General features: G+C 38.3%; 2 protein-coding genes across 7 annotated transcripts in view; one reads left to right on the top strand and one right to left on the bottom strand.

The window, feature by feature from the left end:
* The first annotated feature begins 321 nt into the window (after positions 1 to 321).
* Positions 322 to 6718, top strand: rs1a (retinoschisin 1a). Its single transcript, XM_032561563.1, has 6 exons — positions 322 to 447; positions 751 to 776; positions 888 to 1011; positions 2682 to 2823; positions 3684 to 3879; positions 5288 to 6718. The coding sequence occupies exons 1-6, from the start codon at positions 393 to 395 to the stop codon at positions 5438 to 5440; spliced, it is 696 nt and encodes a 231-aa protein (XP_032417454.1). The 5' UTR covers positions 322 to 392; the 3' UTR covers positions 5441 to 6718.
* A 3101-nt stretch (positions 6719 to 9819) lies between these two features.
* The window catches only part of cdkl5 (cyclin dependent kinase like 5), a 32926-nt gene continuing 29074 nt past the window's right edge, over positions 9820 to 13671 (bottom strand). For all 6 annotated transcript variants that reach the window (XM_032561555.1, XM_032561558.1, XM_032561554.1 and 3 more), the window contains 2 exons: positions 12044 to 12280; positions 9820 to 10941 (listed from right to left, as the gene is read on the bottom strand). In XM_032561555.1, the coding sequence (XP_032417446.1) occupies positions 10534 to 10941; positions 12044 to 12280 (645 nt within the window). In that variant the 3' untranslated portion in view covers positions 9820 to 10533. The remainder of the gene's footprint in view (positions 10942 to 12043; positions 12281 to 13671) is intronic.

The following is a 13671-nucleotide window of genomic DNA, read 5'->3' as shown; positions in this document are numbered from 1 at the left end:
CTTTATCCCTCCTATTAGGCTATTTATATATATACTCAATCACTCACTTGCCACTTTTTTGGTGTCTAGATGTGGGGAAGACAACTTGCTGAAGGTCATCATAAGCCTTTCTGACAGACACACAAGTCTCCAGTCACATCCACACATGTGCGTGTGTGTGTGTATATAGGATTTCTGAGCTGACCCTTGTGCCATCCCAATGACTTCCAGCGATTTTGAACCTGCTGATGGCTGTCATGATGGTGTGTTACCGGCTGTAGGAGGGGCTTTGTCAGATAAGGATGGTATTAGGTAGGGCCATTAACGTCCTGTGGATTACTGTAATCCAGTCTCTCTTGTCCCTGCTGCTCACTCATTTGTGAGTCCAGTCTGGTGTGGAAGCGGGTTGGAAGATGGCGCTCATCATGCAGCATTCTCTGCTCGCTTTACTTCTTCTAGGAACTGACGGTACGATTTCAATGACAGCAACTCAATCTGTCCTCACCTGCTCAGAAACCTAATCTGAAGTTTTAGGAAGCTGATATCAGAATTACTCTTTCTGTTGAAGAATCCAGCAGGATTTATGTCTAAGTTTGAAAGTTTCATTTTCTTATTGGCTTTGTTTACATTTATTTGATGTGGTTAAATTAACAGATTTTATCAACAGAGTGGATGTTTGTCGTGTCCTTAGCATCTTCTTGTTCTTTTTCTCTTCCCTCCCCGGTGTTGGCTGTTTTTTCCCCCCCTTTTTCTGACCATCTGGTTGGACAGTGCTCATCAGGATTCATGCTCAAGAGGTATGAAAACCCCGAAGATAATAAAAATATTGCAACCATTTAAAATCATGCAAACAAAAACATGTTGAGTTCATCAAATGCCACTGCATTTCTTTAATATTTTGGAATCAGACTGCCGCTTCTGAGGCATGGACCACCAAGTCTTGCAAATGCGACTGCGACGGAGCCGAATCTCCAACAGAGTTTTCCATCCTGGGGTCTGGCTCTATGGTGAAAGGAGTGGATTGCATGCCAGGTAAATGCTTCAGCACACATGCTTACACCTCTCTATTGCTCTTAGCAAACATGTTCTGTTTGAAGTGAATCTGCAAATTTTTTTGTGAAATCTCATATTGGACTTATACTTAGAACCTAAAGAAGTACAAACATTAATTTCATACCAAGTTGGCGCTAACTGTAGCCACGCAGTAACTCCAGCTCCTCCAAACTAAGAATGATGGAAAATTATTCTCTCCCTGCCTGGATTGTTATAAACTATTTAACATGAGGAAGTCGATTATTTGATGAAATCATTATGTGAAGTCATTGAAACTAAATCCTCAGATTTCCAAAGATGAACCATTTGTTTGCACGCAGAGAGACAATGCGTTGGGCATGAAAGCGTCAGAGTCCAGATTTAACACCACAGGGTGGACATGCTCCACTGGGTATCCTCTGAGAAGGTGACGTTAGACGTTGCGTGACGACAGAGCCATGAAAAGAACATGGCTCTGTCGTCTGAATCGGGTAAGAAGGGTAAAAACCGGAAACTTCAGACATAAAAACGTCCAATGACATCTTTGGTCTGAGGTTTTACCCAGCATTAAATCCATAAGAAATAGTTTGTTTTAGCTCTTCTGTAAATAACCAGAGGTAGACGCTCCAACCAGGTGAAGGCAGCAACGGTGAGCCTGATCAGATTTAAACCATGGCAGACTTGCAGAAGAGATCAACGCTGATTACAAGTGAATAAGCGAGTGTCATCTGAGCCACAAATTGCATGGCAACCGGTGACAGCGAAGACACACAAGTTCAGCAGATAATCATCCTGCCAGAACATGATGCAGCTCCTATTAGACTGCACCAATCACAGAATAACAGAAACTAGCTATTAGTACAACACAGACCCTGTGATGATGAATGACGGGCCTGAATGAGTACTTTGTGCTGCGGTCGACATTTTGCCTCCCCCTTGTGTCTCACCTCTAGGAATTTCTATCATTTCAACCATCCAAACATTCATAAATTACAAAGGGAGGACTACAGAGGTATTTGAGTCATTGTTATGCAAACACTTATCTCCTGACTCAAACAGAAGCTCTACTGTGAACGTTGTAATGCTGGGATTACAGCGAATGCATCCCTTCCCCTGACAGTCTTGAAGCAGCTGTAAACAGAAGAGCCAGGTCTTATTGCATGTATCAACAAATCCACTCTCACTCACCTCCATCTTCTCCCTCGTTCATATGTTTGTAGTGAAATTTCTATACCCAGCTTAGAGAAAGGGAGAGGTTGCAGCACTGGGGCAACATGGAGCTACAGTCAAGAAGAGTGGACGGCCATCTGCTTTCCTGCCGTCCTAATGGACATCACTGATCTCTCACTGTGAAGAATTAAGCTGTTGGCTTTTAGGAAGAAATGTGGGTCACGTTGCGGCTGCACGCAGCGGGGGTCTTCGGTGTTGGAGGGCGTGCGAGGATGTCAGCAGGACCAGAGGGCAAAGCGGAAAGGATGAAGACTAAAAATCCAAAGAGGCTTTTGTGGTGACCATTTGGTGGTCAAAACGTCAGTGGCTTACTGCTTCTGTTCATGTCCTCCTCTCAATGGGCTCCATCTGTTCAGTCCATGGAGGTTCTTTCCAAACAAATGGGGACAATAAAAAAGAAATAAAAAAGTTTGAATTGGTCAACTTTGCCTCACTTGCAGAGTGTCCGTATCACAGGCCTCTTGGATTCGAGGCAGGATCTGTGAGTCCAGACCAAGTCACCTGCTCTAACCAGGAGCAGTACACTGGGTGGTTCTCCTCATGGCTCCCGAGCAAAGCCAGGCTCAACAGCCAAGGCTTTGGGTAAGTCAAAGTAAAATTTGAATTTATTTAAAACAACAGAAACAATATATTTGCATTACTACAGCCATGCAGTGACGTAAATAAGTATCTGACAGGTTCTGATTGAGTGGTCTCGTAAGGCCACAGTTTTAGCAGTAATCAGGCCTGAACAATAAAACGTGGTCTGCTAGTTCATAATTTAATAAGGGGGCAGTTACATTTTCACAAAGAGCCAGATACATTATTTTATTATTGTTTTATTCTTGATGAAAGAACATATGATTTGAAAACTGTTTCTTGTGTTTACCTGGGTCATCTTTTGTCATGTCTTAAAATTTGATAGTCTGAAGCAAGTGTTGCAAAAACATATAAAGGACCTACAATGAAACAAAAACCTTTTCACAGCACAGTGTGATCATAACATTTAAATATCTGCACTTTTTTATGGTCTGTTTCCATTTTACCACATGTTGCTGAGTTTTGTGCCAACATAATGAAAAAAAACACACAAAAAACTATGTTCTTACAATCTGTGTGGAACAGTAAGAATAAACACAATATGGCTCACACAACTGGTCAAGGTCGTGCAATATGTCCTTATGTTCAAAACATGGAAATATGAACACCACAATGCCAAAATACACACTCTGAGAGCCTCATTGTTTATTTTATCAATTTGATTTCTGCTAAATTAAGTCCTCATTCTTTAATATAACATTCTATTGATATTAATGAAGACATTTGAACAGCTTCTGATTTTCCTCCTTAACTAAAAAGAATGAATACGACTCGACAAATTTCAGTTCTCTTATAATAAAGCGGCCTGGAGTACCGGTAATCATGTAGGAGTTTTATTTTCACATTCCCGTTTCTTCTCCAAGGTGTGCTTGGCTGTCCAAATTCCAGGACAACAGTCAGTGGCTCCAGATTGACCTGAGGGAGGTGATGGTGGTTTCAGGGATCCTCTCTCAGGGCCGCTGTGACGCCGATGAGTGGGTCACCAAGTACAGCGTCCAGTACCGCACAGACGAGAAGCTCAACTGGATTTATTACAAAGACCAAACTGGAAACAACAGGGTCAGTAGAGCAACAACTCCCTGGACAAAAATAATCTAGAATGTTTTGGGTGTATTGTGTAAAACTGTGTCGTTAGGTGACATTGATGCTGTAAATATGCTTTTGAAACATCATTTTATTTAGCAATTTTAAATGTTTCTAAAAATAACGTAACAAATTAGCAGTTGACAAACATACAAAATGCATTTTTATTTAAATAAGAATCTAAAGTGCATCAATCAACTGCTTTTAGACACTTTTACAAAATTGCATGCTCAATACTTTTAGTAAATTTCTTGCTACATTCAGGCACAAAATTATTCTCACACCTGCTAGGTTTAGTTTTATAGCAACATTCAAGGCTTACAATCATATTTGTTCTAAATGGAAGTAACGTTAACGTCAGGGATGGGGAGAGGGTTAACCAGGACGCCGTGTTCTTCAAAATACCAGTGGGAATATGCAAAAAGCAGCTTAGCAATTATGAAAAGGGTTTAAAGATTTTTTTCTACTGATTATTAAATAGGATATAAATAAATTTTGACAAGTCATTGAAAACATTTAAATACAAGCAGATTTATTTGTATTTTTCCCAGCCACACTTCTTGGTTTAATTCAATTTGTTTTAAATCCAAATCTACCAGTTGTATGAATATTTTTGACCTAAGTTTATAAATGCGCAGATGTAACAGATTTGTAAAATGTAGAAAATCATATCTTCAAAGGATTAAATGACCAGTCAGTGCTTACTTACAATTCTGAAACAACTTTTGGATTTTGGACACTAAATACAGTAGGAACAGTATTTGACTTAAAAGGACAGCTGAGATATTTGGAAGTGATGTTCTGTTAAACTAAAATCAGATATAGTTTATATAGCTGAAAAATAAGATGTTATAGTGGAATAACTTTGAATTATGTTCTTATGGCAGTAATGATAATTGCACAGCCTTGTCTTCCAGCTGATTTTTAGCAACTTAGAACAACTCAAATTGAAAATATTAATTACTTCTGGATCCAGTGACATATTATTATATATGAATCATCTACACTTTTATATGTTGGTGTCCAGTTTGTCACAGTTTTCTCAGCTGAACAGTGATTACGATGGTTGATGTGTCGGTTTGACTCTGATAATTGTGACAGGCTTCAGTCGTACATCCAGCCTGTTCTTAAAAAGCTGCAGTCAGGTAAAACGTGGGTCTTTCTGACTAGCCTTAAGCCTTCCACCACTCTGAGGATTTACTCTTGTCTACAAACTCTCTGCGACATGACATCTTTGTACTTCGGGTAAGGGGGATATTACTGATAATACCTTTAAAAGAATGTCTGAGCTATCAGTTTATCCAGTCAATCCTTCACTGCTCTTCCTTTCTTCTCTAATCACACCTTAACATCACCTTCCTGATTTTTTTTTCTTTTTCCTCAGGTGTTTTATGGAAACTCTGACCGCTCTTCATCTGTCCAGAACCTCCTCAGGCCGCCCATTGTGGCTCGCTACATCCGCATTCTCCCCCTCGGATGGCACACTCGCATTGCTCTGCGCCTGGAGTTGCTGCTCTGCATGAAGAAGTGCATGTGAATCTCTCCTCCTCGTATCCCTCAAAGCGTTGTCCCAGACCCTGCGTAGCGTTTGATTATGTATTCACAGATCTCCTGAAAAACAAATTGACCCTGAAATATTCATGACCTCAAGCCGTTTTTACATCCGACGTGCTTCCATTAAAGTAGGTTTGTTTGATATGTACAACGTGCTTTCATTCAGTCCGCTCTGCTTTGTCTGTGCTACACCAGTCTCTCTCACCATTCTCAATGGGTGGCTCAGTTTGCAATGAAATGGCATAAATTCAAAGCAATAATTAGTGGCTGTGGAGAAGAGGCAGCGTTGCTATGAGGGGTTCGTCGCCACAGGTTTGTGGTGTTGTGTGAAGGAACCAGACAGTCCATGAAATACACACCGAGTCTATTCATAAGTTAAATATGTTACATTATGAAAAATATCTCGCATAGATACAAAAAACAGAACTGTTTCTGTTCTTGAACCCAGAATAGCGAGATAGTTTGATTTTATTCTCTTTCCATAAAAAAGGAAAATTAATTAATGTCTTTAGCAGAAGGTGAAAGGTTTCCTTGTGCACTTTGTCTTAAATTGAAGATAGTAAATATGTTCTGAAAATTAATGTGAGTTATTTTAAGTATTTATTTTCTGATAGAGTGATGTCAAAAGCGCTTACTGTACAGTTTGTTTCTCTCTGGTTGGCAAACTGGACTCATAGAACGATGAGGTGCAACCCATAAATAATGATATGTGAATGTAAACAGCCAATGTGCAAACAATAAGAATGATGCAGAGGCCAAGTTTTAATTTATGTATAATTCCAAAGAACAAATGCAAAAGCTCCTTTGGTAGAAATCTATTTAGTGTGAAGACAAAGTTGGTTTACAAAAACAGATCAAATCTACATTTTACTACAAGCATATTTTCATTTGCTTCGTCTCAAACTTTTTGAAACCTGTGATTTAAACCATAATTTCAATGATTGTCGAATGTGATCAATATTTAACTTCTTATCCCGAGTGACTTTATGATCCATGGAATGCAAACAGAAACATTCAGTAGGTTTATATTTCAGGATGCCTAAATAGGCCTACTTTCCATTTAAATACCTTCTCCTTTTCTTCTTGTTGACTTATTTTTTGTTATTTCTTTTTGCAGGTAGCTTCACTGTTGCTGTATTGTACTTGTGATGAAATGTCTAGTTTTTTTCCCACGATGCTTTGGGATGCACTCCTGAATCGAAGGCGTGTCCTTTATTGTACCTTTAAATTGTTTTCCTAGATTAAACCCACACAGGTGTCATGTCTGGTTTTTTTTATTACTTTTATGTTGTGTCTGTGGAACAAAAGATATGACTCATGCAAAAAATGTACAGTCGGTATTTATTATGAGACCCTATCATATTTTAATTAGAATGGTCAGCATAGATACACTCTGCTATTTGTATTTACACCCTGTCAGAGGTGGAAAATAGCCAATGGAAAAACAGAAAATAAAATAGAAGATGTTTTAGGAAACACATTCATATTTGGGAACAGAACGTCATCTTCCCGTGTTTGAGTGACTGGAGCCTTTTGTACCAAGAACTGTTGAGTCAGTGAGCTAACTGTAAGGCTTTGGGTCACTGGCAAGGCAAGCTTTGTCACCCCTCTGTCCACAAAGGACATAAACAAACCCACATCAGCAGTCATTTACAATCATTAGCACTAAGTGTTTGCACAATTGCACAGCTTTATGGGACAGTTTCGCTGTGTTTGATATGAGCCAAGCTCAGGGTGGGAAAATATTGCAGAATGATGGAACTATCTTCACTTCCCTGCTTCACAATATACTGCAGAAAGTCGTCTTTGCTTCAATTTCATCTTTAAATGTGACCAACCCACATTACTTTGAGATTATTTCTGGATGTTTTTGCTTTCAATCAGCCATGTTGTCAATTGGTTCTCCATTAAACTAAAGCTGCATTCTGGTAGACGTGACCTTTATGTTCATCTTTGAATAAAAATGTGTAATGATTCCAATATTTTAAAGGAGGAAGGAACGAGGAACACTGTTGGAGAATAGAGGAGAAATTGCATTATAACTTCACATAGGCCTCAAAGTGTTATCTTTTTTTAACCATCCACATGTCACAAGATAAGCTAATCTTCTTAAAAATTATTTTAAATAATTGAGCTTTGAGTAAATTCATCCCTGATCATGACTGCTGATGTTAAAAGTAATGCAAACAGGGAAATAAAATTTCAGATGTTTAAAATTGTTTACAAAAGAGGCATTTACAAAAAGATGATGGCACAAGCTTTAAAATGCACACAGAAGATGTAAACATAGATTACAGAATAAGTCTGGGATAATTTTTTATAGCCAGTTTTGACAGTAAAATCCAGTCCTAAAACTAAGCAAAGTTACAAAGATTGTATCGTTTGCTTCATTTGGCATTTAAAAAGTTAGAATAGATCAACATTTTTGGTTCGACTTTGTTATAGTAAAGTATTTTAAGCTTTCTTTTTGAAGTTCTTCATGTGTGAAGATGCAACTACTTTAGACACCTAACCCATCACTAAAATGAAGAGTTTTGAAATTGATTAACTTGTACAAATTGACAGAGAATATATATATATATATATATATATATATATATATATATATAAATATATATATTTATATATATATATATACACTGCTCAAAAAAATAAAGGGAACACTTAAACAGGTGTTTAACACTTAAAGTGTTCCCTTTATTTTTTTGAGCAGTATATATATAAATATATATATTTATATATATATATATATATATATATAAATTTTTTTTCTGCTAACAAATTCATTTATAAACTGAACAACGTTGAAGCCTGTGTTTGGACAATGCCAGGGTTACAAAGTTTGGGCTTTCAAGAATGACAGTATAAAAGTACACCCAGACTTATCCTGTAAGATCTTAATGGCTGTAAGTGAGGTATGCCTTTTTGAAACAATCTTCAGAGTTGTATGTCATATGTCTCAGTTCCAGAGGTTAAAATGAGCAAAGACACCTGTTGCCTCATGGGAAGGTTGTAGACACACCCAAGATGGCAGCATGAAGCTGGAGAGCTGATTGTTATTGGATAAAAGACAGAAAATTGGGGTAAATTTAAAAAACAGTGTCACCAGAAGTAGGACATGAGTTGGTGATATAAAAAAATTCAGACCATAAATAATCGTAAAAAAAAATAGTATTCCACGTTCAATGTGATATATACAATTCAATAAGTTAAAGAGAGAAAAAGAAAAAAAAAGAAAAATCTGTCATAATCGGCAAACTCAACTTTTTTAGAACCACTTTCTTATTCAGTTTCAGCATTCTCAGCTTTACTCTCTTTAGTCTATTTCTCAGCAAACACTTGTCATGTTCAACACAAGAACAATGCAGCTGCATATCACTAAAATGACACCACACCCACAGTGAAGCGTGTTGTTGGCAGCATCATGCTGTGGGCTTACTTTTTTCAATCTGGAACTCATGATTTCATTTCCAGCTTTGCTTCCATTTCCAAATACCAGCTAGTTTAGACCTAAAATGTTTAAGTGTTTGCTAAAAACCACAAAAAACAAAAACTCTGAAATTTTGAATTCAGGGTTTCCCACAGTGCATTATAAGCCTGGCGGGCCACCAGGCTTCACTTGCGCCCCCACCAGACTTAGCATTGTTTATTTATTTTAGTTTTTTTAATCAATGCCTTTTTTTAAAGACTTTATAGTTGATGTTTAGGTATTAATCCTTCAGTCTTCCAATTACTATCAAGTGAAATTTTTAAATTTCATGTAAACTTTAAATAATTTTTAACTCAAAAACAGGACAGCTGGCTGGATGACGGCCGGCTCTAGTGTCCCTAGCATCCTGAGCTCTGGGCTTAGCACATTTTCTGGGGGAAACCTTGGAATTAGTTACATTTACAACCCTTGCCATTTCAATTTAGCAAATATGACCTTGGTAAGATGTGCTGTAGTTATATACTCACACCAGATGAAATGCTGAAACTCAATAAAAAAGGTGCCTTAGCTAAGTATGAATCCAACTGAACACACACTCTCATAAGCAGGTTTTTGTTGTTTGCTTTTTGATTGAACTGTAAGAAGACATACATCAAATTGAAGGTGGAAATAGTTTGAAACGACTTATTATGGTCAATTTTTATACCACAAAAACGCGGCATTTTCTTCCTACCAAGGGTGTGTGCACTTTTGATCTTTTTATTTCCAGTGAACTTAATGCACAACGTTGAGCTGTCACCCTCTGGTTGATCTACTAACGAACAATGTCTACAAATGTCCCGAATTATCACACCACTTCACAACTAATGTCATGAAGGTGATGGTCGTATCTGTACTACATATAATGTCAGAGATTTTTCACTTTTCAGTAGTTTTTCTTTTTGTTTACAATTTGATGAAATAAAAACGGGTAAAAATAGGATAACATAAGATATGTTAACATCATCATATTCAACATAAAAAGACATTCACCATTATTAAATACTCCTGTTGACATTATTATAAACACATAAATATCTATTCATTTCTCTGTGTCGAAACTAAAGCTCTTGCAATTACACATTTAATTCTACATTTTTTTTTAAATATTATTCCCATATAACCTACATACTGTGTCATTTATAGCTTATATCCTTGAATTTAAAACAAATAAATATTTAATAAATAATATTGATATAAATCTTTCTCTCTTTTTTGTTATCAAATATCAGTGCTTGAAAAACCTTTAAGTTTATTGGCCACCGATGCGACAGCGGCTTCTCAACCGTTGCAGTAGCGCTATGTAAGCAGAAGATGGCGGCAGAGAGGCCACACAGGCAGCGTCTCCTTGACAGCAAAGATCTGCTTGTTCTGATGTGAGCAGAATAAGCTGATGTGGTGCCGACATCCAGAGAAGATACTGGGACCTCCTTGTCTTAAGTTAAGTCCCACCTTACTGATGTCTGGCCTGTTTGCATCCGGTCTTTGTAGATTTCAGAGACACGAGAATCAACAGATAACTATATTTCTTTGAACTTTTACCAGCGTACCACGATGTCTGTGGCCAGACTCCAAGGACGGAGACACGTCAGAGAGGTCGGGGGAGGTTACAGCGCTGTCTCCTTCAGATCGTTGAGATTTGGCATCCTGGTGCGGGATGCTCGGGTAAAAGTAGGTCCGTTCTGACCCGGTTTGATGCCCAGCTGTTCTGGAGTAAACTGAGCGCCTTCCACCCGCTGTAAAGCCGACACGTGCCAGCTGGATTCGATCTGTCCCGGTAAGGTGTAGCTGGCCTTGCGGTTCTTCGCCTGGCCTGAGCTGCTCATTCCCGAGTGGCCCCTGCTCTCCGTGTGCCCTCGACCCTCTGGGTAGCCGACTTTGGAGGAGGACTGAGGCGGGTTGGGGAGGGGGGCTTGGAAGCGCAGGTCCGGAGGAGGTGGAGGAGGAGGCTGCCCTTGGTTTGAGGGGGAAGGCGAGAGGTGAAGGAGTCGACGTAGAGACTTCAGAGGTTGGCTCTGGAATAAGAGAAAAGCTTACAGTTGATAGACAATTTAACAAACGGCTTGACCTTTAACATACAATATGTATTTAATATTGTAGAAGTACAATATTAAAGACAAACAATTTGAGAGACGTTGTGGTTTTGCCATCACAACAGACTAATTGAAACCGTGTTCAGTGTTCTGCAAATTATTATCACGTTGCAAACGTCTTCTGCTTTTGCTAGCATTTTACAAATGCTAATATCAGACAAAGATATCTTTGACAAAAAAAATGAAAAAATATTAAACCAAGAATTTCAGAATTGTGTGTCACACAAGGTTAGGTTAGGTTATGCCTCAATGTGTCAATTTGATTTAAGTCAAGAGTTTAACTAGGTCTGGTGAAGACCTTTTCCAGCCATTCAAGGGTTGGTGGTTTTCATATGTTTTTCTCTAAAGTCTGTGCTTACTAACCAGAAGTAATGACATCCTTACATATGCATGCACATCCAGGATACTGGCTACAAACTTCTGCACATCTAAAACATAGATGAACGTGCTTCTCTTTAGCCATGACAGTGCAGCATTTATTGAGTAAGGATTTCCAATTTAAATTTGTTTTGGACAATTTTCCACATAGTTCAGGTGGAATATCAAAATTACTTATCACTGGCCTTCTCCACTCAGGCAGAGACAGCCGTGGTAGAATAGTTGTTTTCAAAGCAGACTGGCAGGCTGAATAGAGCTGCCATTCAGTACGTCTCAGAACTGTTTAAAATCATGCAGGTAACAGGCAGTCATTTCATTCCTCACAAAAAAATGAGTTTATTTTTCTTTCACTTTACTCAGTCGCTCTGTTGTGTCTTTGGACAGTTTGTTATAAAATTGACCCTTTTCCAATTAGCGTTCTTAGCTGTGATTCAGCATTAGCATGAAACAACATCTCTGGTTTTTGGTATCTCTAAGTTTTAAAGACACACATGGGAGAAGAAATTCAAAATAAGTGCACAATAAAAAGAATTAAACAATTTCCTAATTTCAACTCAACATATCAAATGCTTCCATTTCCAAGTAAATCTCAATTAAATGTTTATTGCAAATGGAGTTACGGACTGTTGTTGATAAAGTCACATACCTGAGAGTGGGAGTCCACTGGCTTTTCTGGTGGCCAATCAGTGACTCTCTCTCTTTCCCTCCCCCTCTCCCTCTCTCTCTCCCTCTTGTTTTCTCTCTCCCGCTCTCTGTCCCTGCTCTGTTCCCGGTCGTGGTCTCTGTCCCGGGATCGCTCGCGGTTTTTCCGTCGGCTGCTGTGGTGGGAGGACGACTTGGAGCTCCTCTGAAGGGAAAGGTGTTCCTGTCCATTCCCAGTAACCTGAAAATCAAAGAAGGAAGATTAGTGCTGAAAATCAATATTTTTACTCTGTGGCAGTGTTGCTGGAATATTATTGAACTTAATGAGATGCCATCCACAATCCGGTGATGTTCAACATGCACCCTTGTAGCTGACAAAAAAAAAAGCAAACAGGTGATGATGATGATGATCAGTGATAACTCCATATTCATTGCCAGGGTTTAAGAAAGCTGACAAGCCTCATCTTCCTAGTCTTTGAAACCACTTATTGTCTTGTGAGCTAATAAAAGGACAGTTTCAGAGGGTTGGTAACCCTGGAAACACACGTAAAGCCCTTTCTGGATGATAGTTTGTATGGGATGTGGGAGATTATCTGAGAAAACAGACAAGTCACAGAGCTGCCAAACAAGCACTTTCTCTCCAAATTCCAAATGAAAACTTGTCAAAACTTTTTGACCCACTTATTGCATAAACAGACCTTCTGTGCAATGTTCAAGCTTGAAAGCAAAATTATAATTATTCTAACCAAAGGCCTCATTGATGTGTCTCAAGACACACTATGAGGGACTGGAGTTCAAAAACCACTTCATCATCATTTAGGTAACATTATATTTCCATTTTAAGGTTATTGTGCTTCAACTGGAACAAGTAGTTTACAGGATGGCATGTCCCTAAAATGAAACTATCAAGAAATGCCCTCATGCTAATTCTGTGATACATGTATGTATCACAGAATTAGCATGTATATAGACTAACATCTATATACAGTCTATATTAGCTGTTAATTTAAGTTAATTTCTTAACTTAAATGTAAGAAATGTAAGTTCTTAAATTTCAACTTTAATCACTATGAAAATATGCTAATAATTTTTAAAAACACGGATCTTCTTCCGGACAACAACACGTTTCTGTCAGTGTCACTGCCAACAGCAATATTTACTCTGATACCCCTAAATACGATTCAGTCGTCTTCAGAAGTCAGACTCCACCTTTGTGCAATTAAAGCAAAGAATAAATTGGGAAGAAGTTGTAGAGAAGCTAAACTTGATTGTCCAACTAAGCTGACATGTTGGTTGAGAGAACAACAGCTTTAAAAACTTTACAAATCAGGTCTATGTGGCAAGTGGCAGGAAAAAAGAACCTTAAAAGTCCCGTATAAAGTTTGTCACAAACCGCGTTGTTGACTCAGCGACATGTTTAGGAAGATGCTCTGGTCACATTAGACTAAAGCTAAACTTTAGGAGGAAGACTAGCGCACCACCCACACTGCAAAACGTGAATCTAAATCTAGTTACACTTCACATTTTTGGTTAAAAAAAGAGAATCAAAAATTAAAAACAAGTAATTTCCCTCACATCTTGAATATGCTCTACCCATTGAAGTTTCTGGCTCTCGCATAACAGGATGCAAAA

The sequence above is a fragment of the Xiphophorus hellerii genome, chromosome 4, assembly GCF_003331165.1.
Source record: "Xiphophorus hellerii strain 12219 chromosome 4, Xiphophorus_hellerii-4.1, whole genome shotgun sequence".
Classification (NCBI taxonomy): Eukaryota; Metazoa; Chordata; class Actinopteri; order Cyprinodontiformes; family Poeciliidae; genus Xiphophorus; species Xiphophorus hellerii.
The sequence above is the reverse complement of the archived record's forward strand: the minus strand, read 5'-3'. Positions and strand labels throughout refer to the sequence as shown.

Bases quoted from the DNA above. Each gene is read 5' to 3' on its own strand.
- rs1a (XM_032561563.1), top strand. From the start codon at position 393: ATGGCGCTCATCATGCAGCATTCTCTGCTCGCTTTACTTCTTCTAGGA. The intron at 2,824-3,683 runs GTAAGTCAAAGT...TTCTTCTCCAAG, and splicing joins CTCAACAGCCAAGGCTTTGG to GTGTGCTTGGCTGTCCAAAT. The intron at 3,880-5,287 runs GTCAGTAGAGCA...CTTTTTCCTCAG, and splicing joins ACCAAACTGGAAACAACAGG to GTGTTTTATGGAAACTCTGA.